The sequence below is a fragment of the Galleria mellonella genome, unplaced genomic scaffold (genome assembly GCF_026898425.1).
Source record: "Galleria mellonella isolate WM207_F2 unplaced genomic scaffold, CSIRO_AGI_GalMel_v1 utg1053, whole genome shotgun sequence".
In the NCBI taxonomy this organism is placed as follows: Eukaryota; Metazoa; Arthropoda; class Insecta; order Lepidoptera; family Pyralidae; genus Galleria; species Galleria mellonella.
The window spans coordinates 457,699-477,524 of record NW_026441968.1 but is presented as its reverse complement, the minus strand read 5'-3'; the positions used below and the strand labels follow the sequence as shown (position 1 = coordinate 477,524).

Sequence of the window (19,826 nt, the reverse complement as noted above, 5' to 3'; positions counted from 1 at the left end):
TACTTCTTAATAATATAAAAAAAATTTGTAACTGAACAATGTCTGTACAGACCAGAGGTACCAGAGGTGTACCAGAGGGAGACTTTGTACAAAAGTCGATTGCTTGGGTACCTCTGTCCTATTCGTGTTTCAACCGTGAAGCAGTTGTGTTTGCATGGCTGTGTTTCGGTTTGAAGGGTGGGATATGGCGTGAATTTACAGGGTACAGAGGAATAACACCTGACTCCTCAGGAATGGCAACGCATGGGGGGTATCATGGGCGAATTAGTATACTCTGTTATGTCCATGGTACTACCCATGTCTATAGGCGACGGTTATCACTTTCCATCAGGTGGGCCGTCAGCTTGTTTGTCATTCTAAGTTGTATAAAAACAAAAAAAAAAACACATTGAATATATAAAAAAATACGTAAATTTTGTCTGTGTGTTTGTCTCTATGTTTGTTATTGCAAAAACACCAAATTGAATGTAGTTCACTAGTATTCCTGAAGCTCTAACTCAAAAATGGGTACATTATTTATTTTGGTACGACATCTGGTAATGGTTTATTTCATTAAATTTCCTTCTTTTATATCCGCCCGTACAAAATAGCAGGTATAAGTTTGTAAAAAAAAATTAAGGAACAATAAAAACTATTTTTCCAATTGCCGTGTGGTCCCGGCATAGAATGAGCCACTGCTTCCTGTCCCGTTGATGTCGTAACAGGTGATTAAAGGAACTTAATGGTCGAGAAATGGACAGCAGCGTCCTTCTTAAAACGTCACTGAAACTTAACTGCGGTTGTCAACCCGCCTGCCAAGCGTGGCAACTACTGGGAAACCCCTCCCAATAGAGGTATGCCTATGTACAGCAGTGAACAGTTAACGGCTGACAGATTATTTAAAAAGTGCTCTGCTAGCGAACTAACAGTCGAGGGATGGACAGCAGCGTCTCTCTTAAAACGTCAATAAAGCTTAACTGTGGTTACCAACCTGCCTGCTAAACAATATCCCCCAAAAAATGCCTATGTTCAGCAGTGGACAATTGACGACATATATGATGATCCACCAGCATAAACCCATAGCGCAGGCGAGGTTGCCATTCCATTATCATCCTCTAAAAAACCTAGAATTAACCACTGGTTACGCCGCTTCGATTGTACCTGAGTTCATCTATTTTATTATGCTCTGTGGGCAAATGACGCACCAAAATCGCCACAGAGCAGAGTGCAATTATCCCGCTTGCCGAGCGAACCCGTCGCGCGCGCGCATCGTTTTGAAAAATATACTATACAGTTTTGTGTTGGACAAATCAAACTTAAAGACTATTCCATGCTATATTCTGCCCATCGAAGCCACCCAAAACAGTAAAGAAGACGAGGAGCAGTGCGGTGGTTAGGTCATCCATTTTGGGCACACCAGCGCTGTACTCGTGAGTTGCAGCTATCGAACGTATAACTTCCGCCTTTCGCCTTAACCAACCACAATGATTTTCACAGAGGATCACATGAAAGTGCCTGTAACTAACAATCCTCCCTCCGGGGCAAGGAATTATTAGTAATGCGGACTACTAGTCCCATTGCTAGCAATTTACCCTGTCATGGCGACCTCTATATAGTGCCCCCTGGAAACCATCCTGCTTAATTCCACATGTATTTATCATGATGGGCTAACTGACCTTCTTTTTCATTATCCACCTATCATCCCTCACTGGTGCCCCGCCGGTGTATACCGATAGCACAGGCGGGGTAACCATTCCACTCCTATACGAGAAGCAGCCAAACTCTTGAGCGTAGGGGGCGCCTGCACTACTCTAGTAGAGACATGTGTTTGCATGGCTGTGTTTCGGTTTGAAGGGTGGGATATGGCGTGAATTTACTGAGTACAGAGGAATAACACCTGAGTCCTCAGGAATGACAACGCATGGGGGGTATCATGGGCGAAACAGTATACTCTGTTATGTCCATGGTACTGCTCATGTCTATAGGCGACGGCCACTTTCCATCAGGTGGGCCGTCAGCTTGTTTGCCATTCAAAGTTTTATAAAAAAAAAAAAAAGACAGACATGGTGGTTGCGGTTCGGTTGCAGGAGCGGCACACGTGCGCGGGGCTGGACGGCGCGGTGGACGCGCTGCTGCGCGCGGCGGGCACGCTGCGCTACATCCACGAGAACTTCACCAACGCGCCCTCCGTCGATCTCGCCGCCGACACGCTGCTCGTGCTCGGCGCGCTCATGACCGTCAGTATACCAGCCACTCTTTGGAATCAACTTCCAGCAGCAGTATCTCCGAACCGATATGACATCGTAACCTTCAAAAGCATATTCCTTTTTAAAAGGCCGGCAGCACACCTGCAATGCCTTTGGTGTTGTGGGTGATCATGGGCGGCGGTAGTCACTTACCATCAGGTGAGCCGCATTCTCGTTTGCCCCCTGTGTTGTAAAAAAAAAACCGCTGCGACGGCTCACGGCCATTGTACGTACTGCTCAGGATACACTGTGCCAGAGTACATCTACAGTACCAGAAGGAATCTACCATACTGTACTACTACATGTAGATTAAAATAGAATTCGTTCAACTAAGAATGTCTAAGAACCCATGTTGTAAAATATATTAGGATAGAAACTGCGTGAATAAAACTCAAAAACAACAAAATATTTTGCGTCATATCAATTCATATGTTTCGTTCCCGATATAAAAGAGGCCATCTCTTTCTTTTCCATGGGTGTCGTGTCGTATCGTCGGAGGGGAGTGTGAGTTGAAAAAAGATTGTTAATAATACGGGCCATTTAACTTTAATCATGAGCGAAACAGTATACTCTGTTATGTCCATGCTACTGTAAGTACATTTTCCATCAGAAATTTGGGTGTAGAGCCTGCAAATTATAAATTTGGGGCGTAAATTAAGATTGTGACGGTCTTTAGACTGCTACTGAGATAATAGAGTGGTGGTGGAGTAGAGCCCTCGATTGGGCAACCCCAATCGTGTTGTAATAGTAAATGCTAAGATTGTGCGTGTGTGGCCGCAGGCGCAGGCGCGCGAGTGCCTGGTGGAGAAGCTGCAGCTGCAGGCGCGCGAGGCGGCGGGCGAGCTGCGCCGCGACCCGCCGCTGTGCCTCGACCTCGCGCAGGAGAGCGCGCAGCTCGCGCACACCTACCGCCAGCTCTACGACAAGGTGACCACCATGGCATTCAACTCGCAATTTTCGGGCTCCATTTCGGGTTTTTGTTCGTACCGAAATCGACCATTTACTGGATCAATTGAGAGATCGATGGAGCTTAACATTTCGTTCATCATAAATCCTATTTTAATAGTCCAGAGAAACGATATTTTAACGTTTTTTAATAATTTTAAACGGCATGTATTATGTAATTTTAACATCAAATTTCTGTTTTGTTAGTTCCCGAAATTTCGGAAAATATTTAATAGGGCCTACCTCAATACGCTACCCCGCTCTTACTCGTGTTTCTGCCGTGATGTAGCTTTGCCTGCTTGGCTATTGCAGCTTAAAAGGTTGGATGTGGCAATAAAATTACAAGGTAACGAGATAAACTCGTCACTTTTTAGAAACGGCAACGCAGAAGAAATACTATGTATTTATCAGAGCTGAGACAAACATAAAACCCATTCCTATAGTAAATTTTATGTAATCGTCTTCTTTTTTTAATAAATCCGTATAAATAATAACAGAATAAAATAATAATAATTAATAACAGAATATCAGTGTTTTATTTAAATAACTTACTTTCGTCTTCAGATGCAAACAGAGGGTGTGTACAACTACGTGCCATACTCGTGGGTCTCGCTGGTCCACGTCAAGACTGAGTTTTATAAAGGTAACTACCGAATACTAGTTTTTTTTTTTTAAATGATGGAATTGTATCTCTGCCCGCGCTATCGGTATACACCGACGAAGCACCAGTGGAAGATGATAGGTGAGAATGAATGCAGGTCAGTTGGCCCACCATGATGAATTCAATAATGACAAAAATTAACCAAGATGGTTTCCAGGCGGAACCGCGTGGCGGTCGACCGTAGAGGGTATATTGCTAGTAATGAGGCTATTAGACCTCATTTCTAACAATCCACCGAATACTAGTTGCGAATGGAACCTTCTCGAAACTCAAGGTAGAGATTTTCCCTAAAGACAACAGTATAGGGTTCAGCATAGAGCATAATAAGGTTTATCAAGTGACAGCATCCATAATTGTGTAATATATTGTGATCCTAAAAAAAACTAATTATAAACACACGCATACACACACACTGTTGAATAACGAGATATACCGATGATTGCCGAAGTATACCGATGAACGACGAGGTAAACCGATTACTGTCGTGGTAAACTTTTCAACCGTAAAGCAGTTGTGTTTGCATGGCTGTGTTTCGGTTTGGGAAGGGTGGGAAGTAGCAGTGAATTTACTGGGTACAGAGGAATAACACCCGAGTCCTCAGAAATGACAATGCATGGGGGGTATCATGGGCAAAACAGTATACTCTGTTATGTGCATGGTACTGCTCATGTCTATAGGCGACGGTTACCACTTTCCATCAGGTGGGCCGTCAGCTTGTTTGCCATTCTAAGTTGCATAAGAAAACAATCGCGTGTCATTGTCGTAATAAAAGATTTCCTTCTTTTATAAGTTACTTTATAAATCATTTGGATATATTTATTCCAGCGCTGGCGCACCAGTACTGCGCGACCGGCTTGCTACACGCGCCTGCCGGAAGCTCTCGTGAACGCTTGCTCGCCCTCTACGCGCCCTCTAGTGACAGGACGCTCGACAATGGTATGTATTTATTTGTTTGGACAATTTCGTCTCTATACGATTAAACGGTGTGACCAGTGGCAAACGATTGCAACTACGTTTACGCTACCGCAGCTTCTTTCAACTACCGCAGGAAAACATGGTGGTTATTATTTTAATGTAATTACTACCAGTTTAACTTCCGTGAAGTTAAATCGAGAAAGTTCGACTAGTTTCAAGACCATTCGGAACCCTTACTCTTTAGCGGCTGTGACGCGAGCGCGATTCTGACTGCGCGCCTCGTAAACGCATAAGTTAAACCAGTACTTACTACATTAAAATAGAATGTGTACTTACAAAACCTTTAGCAATGAAATCGTGGTTCTTCTTTTTCCATTAAGTCAATAGACAATCTAATTTTTTTTCTTTGATGGTCGATGATGGAATGGTAACCCCGCCTACACTAACGGTATACGCTGGCGGGGCAATGGGACTGGTAGTCCACATTACTAACTACTAAAATCCCTTCCAGACTGGTCATTGCATGTCGCTACCAGGGCAGGTGCTCAGGTACTCGAACAAAATCTAAAGAAGAAGGATGGGTGGACTTCCATAAACCCATATTGGTTTTCTTTAATTTCGCTAGGACTCCAACAGCTTTCTTCTGATCACCTCATAAGGGATCTAGTGTAATAGAACATCTGTTGTTTCCAAAGGTTCATCCGTAACACCCGTGCTGAAAGATCAGGAGTTGGACCATATGGCCTTGGGACGGGCACACCTCGCCGAGGCTTTAACGTTATACGAAGAGGCCCTCAGGCTGCAAAGGATGTGCCGGTAAGAAACATTAGATATCCAGAAAAAATAATATAAGATTAATCGTAATATAGTATTTTACTGTTTGTTACCTCATAACACCATCAGTTAGTAAACCAATTTGGAAAATTCTTTTCTCATCTGAAACTATATATTTACATATTGGTTCCATAGAAATTTTATCAAAATCGGTTCAGTTGTCCAATTTTGAGATCAAAATACCAAAATAACAAAATAATAGATAGAAATTGAAGTCTGTTTTTTTAAAACACAATCTTTCTTTATGAAGTAGTTTAAAATTTTATTTTTTATACCACGACAGCTGGCTGACAAGCATTCAGCTCGTCTGATGGTAAACGGTCACTATAGCCCGGTGTTTCCCAACGTAGGGCCGACGCTCCACAGGAGGGCAATTTGATAGTTAAGTGGAGGGGGGGGGGAGGAATCAAAAAATGAACTTAAAGCGATTTTAACCCTCTTGCTCCGAGTAGATTTGCACTTAAATGCTACGAGTAGATATCGGTGCCAAATTTAACAAATAAAAGTAAATTAATAAAATGCTGTATATATTTATTAGGTATAATTTCGTTTGACGTTGCCAAAATATCAACTGGGCGATTAGAGTCGTCAATTATGTATGGGGGCATAAAATTTTTAGATAACTTCAAGTGGGGCTTGGCACAAAAAAGATTGGGAAACACTGCTATAGCCTATGAACGCCTGCAACACCAGCCGTGTCAATATTGACCATTAGTTTTAAAAATAATATTAAAATATTATGGTGCTGTTACAGAGAGCTGCGCAATAAGGAGGCGCTATCTTTAGTTGTTCGCGCTCAACTCGAGAGGGCAGCACGGGACCGCGCCGCCGCCGCCGTCGACGAGCCCGATTTTGCCGACCTCATCGACGCACCCCACATACATCGTGAGTATATATTTAACTATCTTTTTTTTTATACAACTTAGAATGGCAAACAAGCTGACGGTCCACCTGATGGAAAGTGATAACCGTCGCCTATAGACATGAGCAGTACCATGGACATAACAGAATATACTGTTTCGCCCATGCATTGCCATTCCTGAAGACTCAGGTGTTATTTCTCTGTACCCCGTAAATTCACGCCATATCCCACCCTTCAAACCGAAACACAGTCATGCAAACAACTGCTTCACGGTTGAAATACGAATGGGACAGAGGTACTCAAGCAATCGACTTTCGTACAAAGTCTCCCTCTGGTATAATCTCTTCAGCCATTAATCCGCTGCTGGGCATAGTCCTTCTTTGGTAACAGTCCTATGCCAATCTCATCCACTACTTTCTCGCTATTCGTATTATTTTATCCAATTATTGGGTTGGTGGTCTACCAACTGTTCTCTCTTCTTCTCTTAGCCATTCTGTCACGGCTTCAGTCCCCTGTCCATCTCTGCTTCTACAGTTTTTTAGCTTTCTTATAGCTATTCATAATTTATCTTCACCCCAACTTCCTTAGAAGGAAAGCAGAGACTACAATCTTAATCTCCAAAGATTGCCACATATAAAAAAGATTTTTTATATGTGGCAATCTTTGGCAATTTTTGAAAAAAGAAAAGATATTTTATACTATCTATTATTCTAGAAGTATTTATTCTAGAAGTGTTCCTTCTATCAGAATCATGTAGCTATCTTTTATTTAAACCTTGGAATGGCAAACAAGCTGACGGCCCACCTGATGGAAAGTGGTAACCGTCGCCTTTAGACATGAGCAGTACCATGGACATAACAGACATACTGTTTCGCCCATACGTTTCCATTTCTGTAGACTCAGGCGTTATTCCTCTGGCTCCGTGGGCACGGCTCATCCGGCCCCTATTAATACCAATATACGTCTATGATTACCAATATTTACACACATCCAATACGTTTATGATATTCTCTGTTTTACCTAACTCCACAGCATCATCAAAATTCCAACTATCGCTGACACCACCGGATTTCGCGCAGCACCGGGTGGAAGACCTCTTCAAATCCCTAGGACCCATCGCAATCTTCTCCGCAAAGCGACACTGGAGCGCACCCCGACTAGTACAGCTCCAGAAGAACGGGGACAAGCGAACAAACAGAAGATCTGAGAGACGAAACGGGAGATTGGAAGAGTTCGAAGATAGAAACGGGAAGAGATCAGAAAAGAGAGACAGATCCGAAGATAACAGCACATACTACAACCAAGTTATAAGAAGCGACGAGAAGTACACAGACGAATACGAGAAGAAGAAACTGCACAGAGTAATGAAACAAAATGGCGTTTATATCAATAGTTACAATAATAACAACTACGAGTATCACCCGAAAGTTCTAGATTATGACAAAGATTATAATTATAAGAATAAAATTAGCAATGAATTTATAATGGGCACCGAAAATGGGAGTTGTAAACACGAGGCGGTCAATGGGAAGGTGAAAAGTGGGAGGGAGAGGAGAAAGGGAGAGCTGAGGAGGGTGGCGAGCGAATACAACGTGTCTAACTCTAAGTCAGATGATGACGGGTTTGGCTTCTCGGTGCGAGGTGATGCACCGGTCATCATTGCTGCGGTGGAGCCCAACTCGTTGGCTGATGTAAGAGAAACATTACTATATAAACTTAAAGCTCCTCTAGACAAGTTGTAAGTATACAGTAGATATATTTTCGCTACCACATGCGGGAGATAGAAAGAGACAACAATGTTCGGTATCTTCTTATAAAAACCGATAAATTAATTTGCCACTTGTCTAGAGGAAAAAAATCCAATTTCAAATTTTACTAATATTAAAATATGGTAAATTTTTCAATGATTATACCGTCCAGCTGTTTATACCTCCATGAGGTATCAACGGCTAGACGGATTTGAACGCAATTTAACATACACATGGGACTAATACTGCATTAAGATGTAAGACACTATTCTTTCTAAGAAATAGTATATTTTTATACCACTTAAGTGACAAACAAGCAAATGGCTTACCTGATGACCATCGACCCTGAAGAAACCGCTCCGTGAGGTTCGACCTCCACGTGGTATCCCCTGGAAACCATTATGCTAAATCACAGGTGTATTCATCACATGGGTTAACTGACCTGCCTTTTCATTCTCACTTGCCATCCGTCACTGGTGCCCCGCCAATAAATACCGTTAGCGCATGCAGGGTTGCCATTTCATTATCATCCATTAAAAAAAAACGGCGATGGCTTTTAGAGGAAACTTGTGAAGATCGACTTTACAGAGTATATTGCTAACGAAGGAAACTGGGGGGGAGAGATTTTTAGTAATTAGGCCTTAAAGACCCAATAGCAGTATGCCCTAGGTCGATATATATATGTTATGTATGTAATGTGATCATAGTTAAATTTAAATCCTCATCATTCCAGATCGGTGGTATGCGCGAAGGTGACTTCATCATTTCAATAGGAGACAAGGACGTCAAGTGGAGCGGTCACGATGAGGTGGTGAGGCTCATACAGCAGAGCGGGGACACGCTCACCATGCGGCTGGCCTCGCCCATGGACAAGAGCTCGCTGAAGGTATTGGCACTAGCATTGTTCATATGTCCGTATGGTATCGACATAAATTAGGACACCCTCTCTTTTCCCGTGGAAGTCGTAAGAAGCGACTAAGGAAATTTAATGGTCGAGGAATGGGCAGCAGCGTTTCTCTTAAAACATCACCAAAGCCTAACTGCGGTTGCCAATCCGCCTGCCAAGTATGGCAACTATTAGCAATGGGGGATCGCCCCCATAATAGGAGAGGCCTATGTTCAGATGTGGATAGTTAATGGCTGATATGGTATGGTGTTGTCATAGATAGAAATATTAAGAACAAAGAACGATATAAAGTTACTCATTTAAGTCAGGGTCTAGGAGTCTAATTACTACAAAGCCAAGCAGTCAAAAAAATTATTATTTTTTAGAAACAAACAGGAACGTTAATCGGGCAAGCATCTATTGCGGCAAAATAAAACACAAAATCATACCATCCATTAGAAAACTCTCTTCAACTTTGACTCCAAAGGTTCCCATACTGACTCGACAGCTGGACATCTACCTCAGAATGCGAGCGGAGCTTTAAACTATGCGCAAACACATCTCAGAATACATGACTTTTTAAGAGACTGGAAATAATTTTAAATACGCTAATGATAGAACCAAAACTAATTGATCGCACACAAAAATTTTAATCCCACAGGCGTCACCAGAAACCCCTCGTCAGTCGAACTCCAACCAGGGTTCAGTATCAGCTGCCTCCACCGCGTCCAGCGGGTCCACCGCCGTCACAGCGCGGTCCTCAGCACGACGGGCACCATCTTGGAATCCATTTAGGCGACACACCACAAGGGACACGAGCTCCCACCGCGGGTCCCATACCAACGTAATATTCAGATAACTGCCATCTATCGGCCAGTTGTGCAATGTATAGCGCCATCTATTAGAGGGCACAGCAATTCAGTCAGGTCGACTGGAATGGAAATGATGAATTATGCAAAGTAGTTCGACTGATATATCGTCACCGATGTCGTTAAATAGATAGCACTTTCTGTATAGAAAAAGTCGATGTTAAGTTAACAGTACCACCTACCTGTGACAGGAAACTGATTTTATAATCGAAGTTGAATTAGACACGTAAGAAACTCGATTGGTTTGTTTTATAAAAGGAATCCTTATTATCACAACTATTAAATAAAATTACGCTTCATAAACCGAAAATATTTTTCTTGTCACGTGAGCTACGTAATCTCTATTTTTAAGGTAAAAGCGCCATCTATATCTAGTATCTGTAGTCTTAAAGATTTGAATTCAAGGTAACCGGTTCATGTTCATCATAGGATGTTAGTAACAAGCTTAAAACCAAATGGATATTACACATTTAAACAAAAACTGGAAATTAATAAATTGAACCTTGGTCAAGTCACCATTTATAACGTCTTTTATAAACAACTCGTATTGTGGTGTAGCAAGGTAATGAAAACTTTAATCCTTGCATAAAACGCATGAGAGTGAGATAGAAGATCTTTAATATCACAAAATCATTTAATTACTGGATTGTAATGTCCGTTTGATTTGAGCTTTCATGGATTTTTGGGTCTTCATTATCATTCGTATAACATCGCAGTGAAACAACGACAAGAAGCAGCTGTAATCGGCATATTATTATGCAACTATTATATATTTAGGTTCCTAAATATATAGATAGATTTATGGAACCTTTGTCTGGGCTATGAAGTTATCCAAAGTATATTTTCTTTTATTTTTACCTTAAGGATCTTAACTATTTAATTTTGGCAAGCACATTTCAAATTACATCTATATACTTTTTTATATAATAGGTATATATACATATTATAATAGTTATATCAGGTAATATAAAAATATGTATATATTAATGACATTTTTATTCTTGTTTAGTTGTAATAAGCTAAAAACAAATTTAAAAAAATATTTTCGAAAACCAAATATATATACTAAATGCTTGCCAAGCTATTTTCTATATATAATCTCGTATCACCTTGTTAATTTATTCTCATTTTTCTCCCTCAAACAAAACATTTTTACGCCCTACGCCAAAAACTGTAACTACAAATTTAGTTACAGCAGAAATAAAGACTTCTCGATATCTTTAAATCGAGGTGATACAAGCTTATATGTAATCACTATTAATCTTTGTTCACGTGAACTGTCGCATCTTTATATTGAAAGACGTGCACAGTGAATTTTAATTTAGTTGCGAACGCTTCTATCGAATAGCCTACCGTCCAGCTTGTAAGCAAATACATATACATATCATAATATATATATATATATATATATTATATCATGACCTTGGAGTTGAAATCAAATTAAAAATAAAAAAATAATGACATATCGTTTTGTTTATTAATTTAATACTTTGTAATTATATGTATGTATATTGTATTAATCTCAGATTATATAGATAGAGTGTCTCCATACAAATGCTTCTAGAAAAGCGGATCAACTTTTTCATACAATTTTGCGTGATAAATAGTTACGAGTGATTCCTTTATAACTTCTATATTTATTTTGTCTCGTAATTTCTGCATCTTTTTAATAAGTAAACACTCATTTTATTTATTAAATAATATATCAAGATACATTATGTGTGTAAGTATATAAAACATTAATAAAAAAAACGAGTCAGCTAATTTGACAATTAGCTGTCAAAAAGTTGACCCGTTTTTGAGGCTCTATGCTCTATCTATATAATCTTAGGTATTAATATATCGAACGAAACTGTCAACTGAGTAATATATATTTGCAGTATTATAAAAAAAATAATAGATTATGAAGTAAATATATAAATTTTGGTTGTGATCGATCTGGTAAGTCAATAATTTTATTTTTTTATAACAATTGATCGCACCCAAAAATATAATGACATGTAACCAATACATTTTAGATTGAAACTTTGTCACAATTTAAAATTTATTGATTTTGTATAAAGATTACTTAGATATTATTGTAAGAGTGTATATCTGTATAAAGTAAGTTAAAACCTATTATCGTATGAAATATGTATAAATTGTTATGAATCATTGAAAAGTCTTTGGAATAATAAAGTCTATATAAAGGTATTATTTTGCTTTTTTTTTATACAACTTAGAATGGCAAACAAGCTGACGGCCCACCTGATGGAAAGTGGTAACCGTCGCCTATAGACATGAGCAGTACCATGCATATAACAGAGTATACTGTTTCGCCCATGATACCCCGCATGCATTGCCATTGTTGTTCCTCTATACCCTGTAAATTCACGCCATATCGCATCCTTCAAACCGAAACACAGTCATGCAATTATAACTGCTTCACGGTAGAAACACGAATGGGACAGAGGTGCCCAAGCAAACGACTTTTGTACAAAGTCTCCCTCTTCCCTCTTGCTTTCATTTAAATCAGAATTTAGAATATATACAAGAAAGTAATAAAAAGAGAGGTTTTAGAAGAGAGAGGTGTGCATTTTGGATCAGAGCAGTGACACAGATGGAATATAAATAACGTAATAAACGTAGCGCCATCTGTTATCGCTTTAAGAATAACTCGGCGCACGCCATATTGTATTTCGCTCTCTGATTTCCTCTGTCACTTGCGTCGCATGTCTAGAATATGTATTAGAATAAAATATAAGAAATATTAAAAGTTCTCGTCTATTTTTCCATCCAAACATCTTAACAAAAACCAATAAATAAAACAACAAATATGTATTTTTTAAATTATTTATTAATAAATTTTTAATCATTAAAATTTCAAATGCAATTAAAAACAATAAACAAAAACAGTCACAATTTTTTTTATAATATATTAAATAAATCTAGGCCACATCCTTAAATTATATAGTTTGAGTGTCTCCATATAAATGCTTCGAGAAAAAACGGGTCAACTTTTTCATACAATTTTGCGTGATAAATAGTTACGAGTGATTCCTTTATAACTTCTATATTTATTTTGTCTTACAAATATTGCATCTTTTTAATGCGTAAACACTCATTTTATTTATTAAATAATACGTCAAAATACATTTTATGCGTAAGTATATAGAACACTGATAAAAAAAAAACAAATCAGCTAATTTGACAGTTAGCTGACAAAAAGTTGACTCGTTTTTGAGGCTCGACCGTCAACCGTCGCCTATAGACATGAGCAATACCATGGATATAACAGAGTATACTGATTCGCCCATGATACCCCCCATGCGTTGCTATTCCTGAGGACTTAGGTGTTTTGCTGGGTGAAAATGGTATGGTAACCCCGCCTGCGCTAACGGGATACGCTGGCGGAGCACCAGTGAAGGGTGATAGATGAGAATGAAAACAGGCCAGCTAGCCCATCATCTATTACTAACAATCCCTTTCCCCCCAGGACTCAGGTGTTATTCCTTTATACCCTGTAAATTCACTGCCATATCCCACCCTTTAAACCGAAACACAGCCATGCAGACACAACTGCTTCACGGTAGAAACACTAATGGGACAGAGGTGTCCAAGCAAACGACTTTTGTACTAAGTCTCCCTCTGGTAAATAAATAAGTATAAATAAATGCATACTTATAATTGCTCTATAACCACACCGATCGCCTGCTCCTCATGCTAAGGTACCCTGTGTTATAAGGAACCACGCGACGAACGCCTGGGGGCATTATATTTATTTATTTATGTATTTATTTATTTATTTATAAATTACTCACCACACTAACAGTATCCCAAAATTTTTTAATAACATTTAAAAAATATATCTATTTTGTCATGAAATATATCAATATCTGGCTGCTGAGCAATCAGAGAAATAGCTTGATAAGTGGGAGCAAACTGAGCAGTACAGGTGCGACTTGGCGGTGGCGATATATATTCTATCACAGCCACTATATACAGGAAGAAGAACTGTTAGTGATAATTATCAGGTTCCCCCAGAAACCACCGTGGTTCGTTCTTATGGAATTCACCACGAAGGTATATACAAAGGTCAGCAGTCTCGAGGGAAGCCATAGCTAAGCTGGTCACAATTAGTGCTACGTCTGGTAGACCGTGAGCTTGTTTGCCATTCTAAGTTGCATATAACATATATACTACATTCGCTAGCTGCCATCCAAGCGTCTCTCAATCAGCGTCTTCACATCGTCATACACGCCAAAGAAAACAAATCCGCCGATCATAAATGCGGTCATACGGGGCGTTACACCCGCGAACAGGCCCCGCAGGCCGGACTCTAAATATATACTGGCCAGTACCGGCCTGATGCGCAACTTGCGGGTGACTGCGTACTCCTCGGCCAGCATGATACGGGTCTTGGCCAGATCTAGCGGCGTGGTCACGGCCGCGGCGAAACCACCCGCCACAGAACCGCACAGAGCACTCTGAAATATATGAATAAATTACAAAATTGTATTGTATGTATAAATCAGATATACCAGAGGGAGACTTTGTACAAAAGTCGATTGCTTGGGTACCTCTGTCCTATTCGTGTTTCAACCGTGAAGCAGTTGTGTTTGCATGGCTGTGTTTCGGTTTGAAGGGTGGGATATGGCGTGAATTTACTGGGTACAGAGGAATAACACCTGAGTCCTCAGGAATAGCAACGCATGGGCGGTATCATGGGCGAAACAGTATACTCTGTTATGTCCATGGTACTGCTCATGTCTATAGGCAACGGTTACCACTTTCCATCAGGTGGACCGTCAGCTTGTTTGCCATTCTAAGCCACGGGGAAGGAAGGAGTGGCCCATTCTATGCAGGGATACACACAATATTAGATACAAATTCAAACTTGCTGTTCAGAAGAAAAATTAATCAATTAATTAGTCGGTTAATCAAGCAATCAATCAGTTAATTCATCAATCAATCAATGATGGTACGACCGTGCTCACCTTGGCGAAGGCATGCCGTACATCCTGATACCAATTAATAGGTCGATCAATCAATCGTTCGATCAATCAATCAATCGGTCGATCGATCGATCAATCAATCGGTGGACCAACCAATCAATCAATCGGTCGACCAATCAATCAATCGATCGACCAACCAATCAATAAATAGTTCGATCGATCGATCAATCAATCGGTCGACCAATCAATCAGTCGGTCGACCAATCAATCAATCAGTCGGTCGACCAATCAATCAATCGGTCGACCAACCAATCAATCAATTGTTCGATCAATCGATCAATCAATAGGTCGACCAATCAATCAATCAATCGTTCGATCATTCGATCAATCAATCGGTCGACCAATCAATCAATCGGTCGACCAACCAATCAATCAATCGTTCGATCGATCGATCAATAAATCGGTCGACCAATCAATCGCTCGACCAACCAATCAATCGGTCGACCAACCAATCAATCAATCGGTCGATCAATCAATAATAAATAATTGACGGAAGCATACCGTACCCCCTAATACATTCTTAGAACCCAAGCACAAGCTTATTTTGAAAGCTCTCCACAAACACCACGCCAACGTTTATCAATTACGAATTCTGATAAATGAAAATAGCAAACCTGTAAAGTACTGATTTGTCCATCATTATGCTGCCTGATTGACGACTTCAGCATCTCCCAAACAGGTAGCTCTATGAAGCTGAATGGAAGATCCCTCGCCACTGTCGACATGAACCCCCGGTACAGACCCTTGCGGAAACCCTCCGCTTTATAAGCCTAGAAAAAATAAGTCACTTTAACATTTATACAGGGAGATATAGAAGCCATTTTTTTTAATGGATGATAATGGAATGGTAACCCCGTCTGCGCTAACTGTATACGCTGGCGGGGCACCAGTAAGAGATAATAGGTGAGGATGAAAAAGCAGGACATGAAAAACCACCTGGAATTCAGCACGACGGTTTCCAAGGGACCACCTAGAAGTCGACCTGAGAAGGTATATTGCTGGCAATGGAGCATTACTAACAATCCCCCCCCCCCAAGCTCTTCTATTCACCAACAGTACATACCTCGGGGGAAAGGGATTGTTAGCAGTGAAGACTCATGGCCCCATTGCTAGCAAGCCCTGTCAGGTCGACCTCCACGCGGTTCCCCCTGGAAACCATCGTGATTAATACTTGTTTCGTCACGATGGGCTAACTGACCTGCTTTCCTGCTTTCATGCTCATTCTATCATCCGTCACTGGTACCCAGCCATTGTATACCGATAGCACAGGCGAGGTTACCATTTCATTATCACACATTAAAAAAACAGTACGTACACTGTACCTCTAACAATATAGATATACTGCTGCGTGCCTTGTTGCCTACGTACGTCTGCTTGCGTTGCTTTGCTATTTCTGTGGGCACTCTTATCACACACGCCAACTGCGGAAAACATAAAAATTCAAAATAGAAATTACCTTTATTAAAATACAATTGTTTACAAGCACTTTTAATTCGTCATCTTTTTTTAATTTACTGCATGGTTCGGAAGGCTGTTATCTGTTAAGAAGAGCCCGCAAGAAACTCAAAAGTTAGTTAGTTTACCAGACGGAGACTTCGTACAAAAGTCGTTTGCTTGGCTACCTCTGTCCCATTCGTGTTTCAACCGTGAAGCAGTTGTGTTTGCATGGCTGTGTTTCGGTTTGAAGGGTGGGATATGGCGTGAATTTACAGGGTACAGAGGAATAACATCTGAGCCCTCAACGCATGGGGGGTATCATGGGCGAAACAGTATACTCTGTTATGTCCATGGTACTGCTCATGTCTATAGGCGACGGTTACCACTTTCCATCAGGTGGGCCATCAGCTTGTTTTATAAAAAAAGTTACCATTCTAAGTTATATAAAAAAAAATACTTTTTGAATTATCTGTGTATTTATTTAAATGTACTATGTCTAAAATTACAAGGTCGTTAAAAAACCCATGCATGATCGACTAACACCATACATTTGTCATTCAAGTAATCGTTTAGTGTGTTTGGCTTTATTCAATAAGTCTTTTTTTAATTTAAAATTTAAATATATATTTACGACTATAATTACTAATGGGTGTAACCCCATAAACGAGTCTGACTATCCCATTCATAACAATAGTCATGACCAGAACAACCATCCTCGTGGCCATATCTTAGTAAACATGTCGCATTAGGTTTCGTGCTCGATTCTAGATCGGGCCTAGAAAGAAATGAAAAAAAAAAACAAAACTTATGAATTGTATTCTATAGTCTATGGTTGTCCAAAACTGTAGATTTAAATATGGCGCTTAGATTTTTTAAGGCTTCGCAGACAAGCATGATAGCAGTAGTGGCTAGCTATAATAAGTATTTATTACATCTGTAAAGGTGTATATAGGAAAAAATGGCAGTGGCACTCCGGTAGTGCAGACAGAAGTAAAAACGAGTGAAAACTTGAACAATTACGAATATATTCTTTGAAGCGTCAGAGGTGAAGGTTACGGTAACAATTTTGGAAGTTATATGGTTTTTTACCATGTCAACAAATGCCCAATGCATCTAAAGAAGTTTTTACTTAAAAAAATCGTATTCCTAACAGTTGTCTAGTAGCCAAAGTATAAACTCTGAAAGAAAAAACTGTTTAATTTGGGACTAGAGGAGATTACATAATATGCATGTGGTATTTTTGAAAATAAATTAGTACAGTTTATTTCTATTCTATTCAATAGACCACTCACCACTTCCCCAACGCTGGCTGCCAACATGTTCACGAGTGGTGTATACTGCGTCGGAGCATACGGCTGCACCAACTTCTTGGTTGTCTCGTAAGATACGAAGAAAAGTGAGGTCGTGGGCACCGAACTGGTGGCCACAGTCAGGAGCCCTGTGCAATAAGAATAAATGTATTTTAAAACAAAACAGCATCAATAAATGCTGAGATGTATCAGCATGTATTCAATGTGAATTTCATAGAAATAATTATATAACTGATAAACATATTAATCTGTAAAAGTTTACATACCACGATATACGCCTCTAAAGCCTCCTGCCTTCTGGAAGCCCTGTTCACTTTGCAGACGAGTCTTCAACGTGTCTAATGGATAGAGTGCTACGTCCACAGACAAACCAGCTATAGCACCTCCCTAAAGAACATTCATTGTAAAGAGCATAAGTAATACATCTTATGGTACTTCAGCAGAATAAAATTCTCCAAACTATTAGCAATTTTAACTTTTCTTTATTACAAAGGGTGTTACTTGTTAGTTATTTGAAGAAGAAACATCACATCACTACATGGTGTGAATTTACAGGGTACAGAGGAATAACACCTGAGTCCTCAGGAATGGCAACGCATGAGGGGTGTCATGGGCGAAAGAGTATACTCTGTTATGTCCATGGTACTGCTCATGTCTATAGGCGACGGTTACCATTCTAAGTTGTATAAAAAAAAAACAGTATAAAGTTGCTGTCTGTCCGTCCCTATGTATGCTTAGATTTTTAAAACTATGCAACGGATTTTGAAGCGGTTTTTTTAATAGATAGAGTAATTCAAGAGGAAGGTTTATATGCATAATACATGCATAATATTGTAGAGAAACACTGATAATTTTAAAGGTTTTTAATGTGATGTAATGTAATGTGCACCTGTGCGAAGCCGGGGCTGGTCGCTAGTTACATTATATGATTATTATCAAATAGCAATTCGGCCCAGTTTCACATAAGTATATAGAATATTCCAAAATAATATATAGCCTATATTATTAGCTGATAATGTAGCTTTATATAAGTAAAAGAATATTCAAAATTTGGCCGAGTAGTTTTTGGATTTATCCATTAGAAACAAACAATGAAATTTTCTCTTTATTATATTAATATAGATGAATAAAATTTAATCAAAAAAATATGTAATAAAATAATACAAATATTTTTAATTGAAATAAACTAATCATCTTTATTTCAACTGGTACATATATTAAAATACATATACGAAATAAGTACATATTAATAATAATTATTTAAACGCCAAGTAAAATATATAAAAATTACAATTAATTTTTATTATTTACAAAAAAAAAACCTATAATTAGAAGGGGGTATTTTTGGACCGTTAAAAATATAATTGACGATTACAATTTCCATCAGCTTATTTCCAATTAGTAACATTATAAAAAAAAGTTGCTTTAAATTTAAACCTATCATTTGAACATATTTTTAATAGGAATATAATGTAAGTTTCAGGCTATATATAGGAGGAATATATAGGGTCCTTTATTCATCAGTGGGCAATTAAGAGCTGAAATAATGATGAGGATGATGTAACCTTAAAGCTTTTTAAATTGAATAATTGTATAAAATATTGAGTTAATACTTACCAGTAAAGGTGCCAAATAGGTAGACTTTAATGTTCTGTGTTTATCTGCAGATTCCATTATGATTTTATTTTATAAATATGAATTTTAAATAGAATTTTCATACTCTTGTAACTGTTCAATAAATACACGTATTCTGGGGGAGACAGAAATTAAAATCGAATTTAATTTTTTGAAAGCTATTGGAAGAGTCAATTACGATTAGTATAAAAATTAATATCATAAGCAAAAAAAAAATTAATTTGTTAATTTAATTTCAAAATCGTAAAACTACAAAAACTGTTTCGTATCCTCAACATGTGAGTTTGACAAATGACAATTTTGACATTATATAACAAGACCATTGACATTGACAACAAACGCGACATTTAAAAAAAAAAACACGGATGTCTTAATTTTTAAAGCGATCTTGGGCACAGATATTATCTAATACACAGCTTCAATTAAAATCATTTATTCATTGAAATTGTATTCATAATAATAAACCATATTCATTCTAATTACCTAGTTATTATAATATTAAACA

At 38.9% G+C, this 19,826-nt stretch overlaps 2 protein-coding genes across 6 annotated transcripts in view; one reads left to right on the top strand and one right to left on the bottom strand.

Moving 5' to 3' along the window:
* Positions 1–12,138, top strand: part of LOC113511087 (rhophilin-1) — a 139,013-nt gene extending 126,875 nt beyond the window's left edge. For all 5 annotated transcript variants that reach the window (XM_052903441.1, XM_031912044.2, XM_031912046.2 and 2 more), the window contains 9 exons: positions 2,067–2,216; positions 3,006–3,152; positions 3,735–3,813; positions 4,657–4,767; positions 5,442–5,562; positions 6,335–6,465; positions 7,475–8,133; positions 8,924–9,076; positions 9,738–12,138. In XM_052903441.1, coding sequence (XP_052759401.1) covers positions 2,067–2,216; positions 3,006–3,152; positions 3,735–3,813; positions 4,657–4,767; positions 5,442–5,562; positions 6,335–6,465; positions 7,475–8,133; positions 8,924–9,076; positions 9,738–9,935 — 1,749 coding nt within the window. In that variant the 3' untranslated portion in view covers positions 9,936–12,138. The remainder of the gene's footprint in view (positions 1–2,066; positions 2,217–3,005; positions 3,153–3,734; positions 3,814–4,656; positions 4,768–5,441; positions 5,563–6,334; positions 6,466–7,474; positions 8,134–8,923; positions 9,077–9,737) is intronic.
* A 625-nt stretch (positions 12,139–12,763) lies between these two features.
* LOC113511140 (S-adenosylmethionine mitochondrial carrier protein homolog) lies at positions 12,764–19,596 on the bottom strand. Its single transcript, XM_026894740.3, has 6 exons — positions 19,304–19,596; positions 17,953–18,073; positions 17,669–17,814; positions 16,262–16,360; positions 15,554–15,709; positions 12,764–14,411 (listed from the first exon to the last, which is right to left on the bottom strand). Exons 1-6 carry the CDS (start codon positions 19,358–19,360, stop codon positions 14,133–14,135), a joined length of 858 nt encoding a protein of 285 aa, XP_026750541.2. The 5' UTR covers positions 19,361–19,596; the 3' UTR covers positions 12,764–14,132.
* Positions 19,597–19,826: the final 230 nt, after the last annotated feature.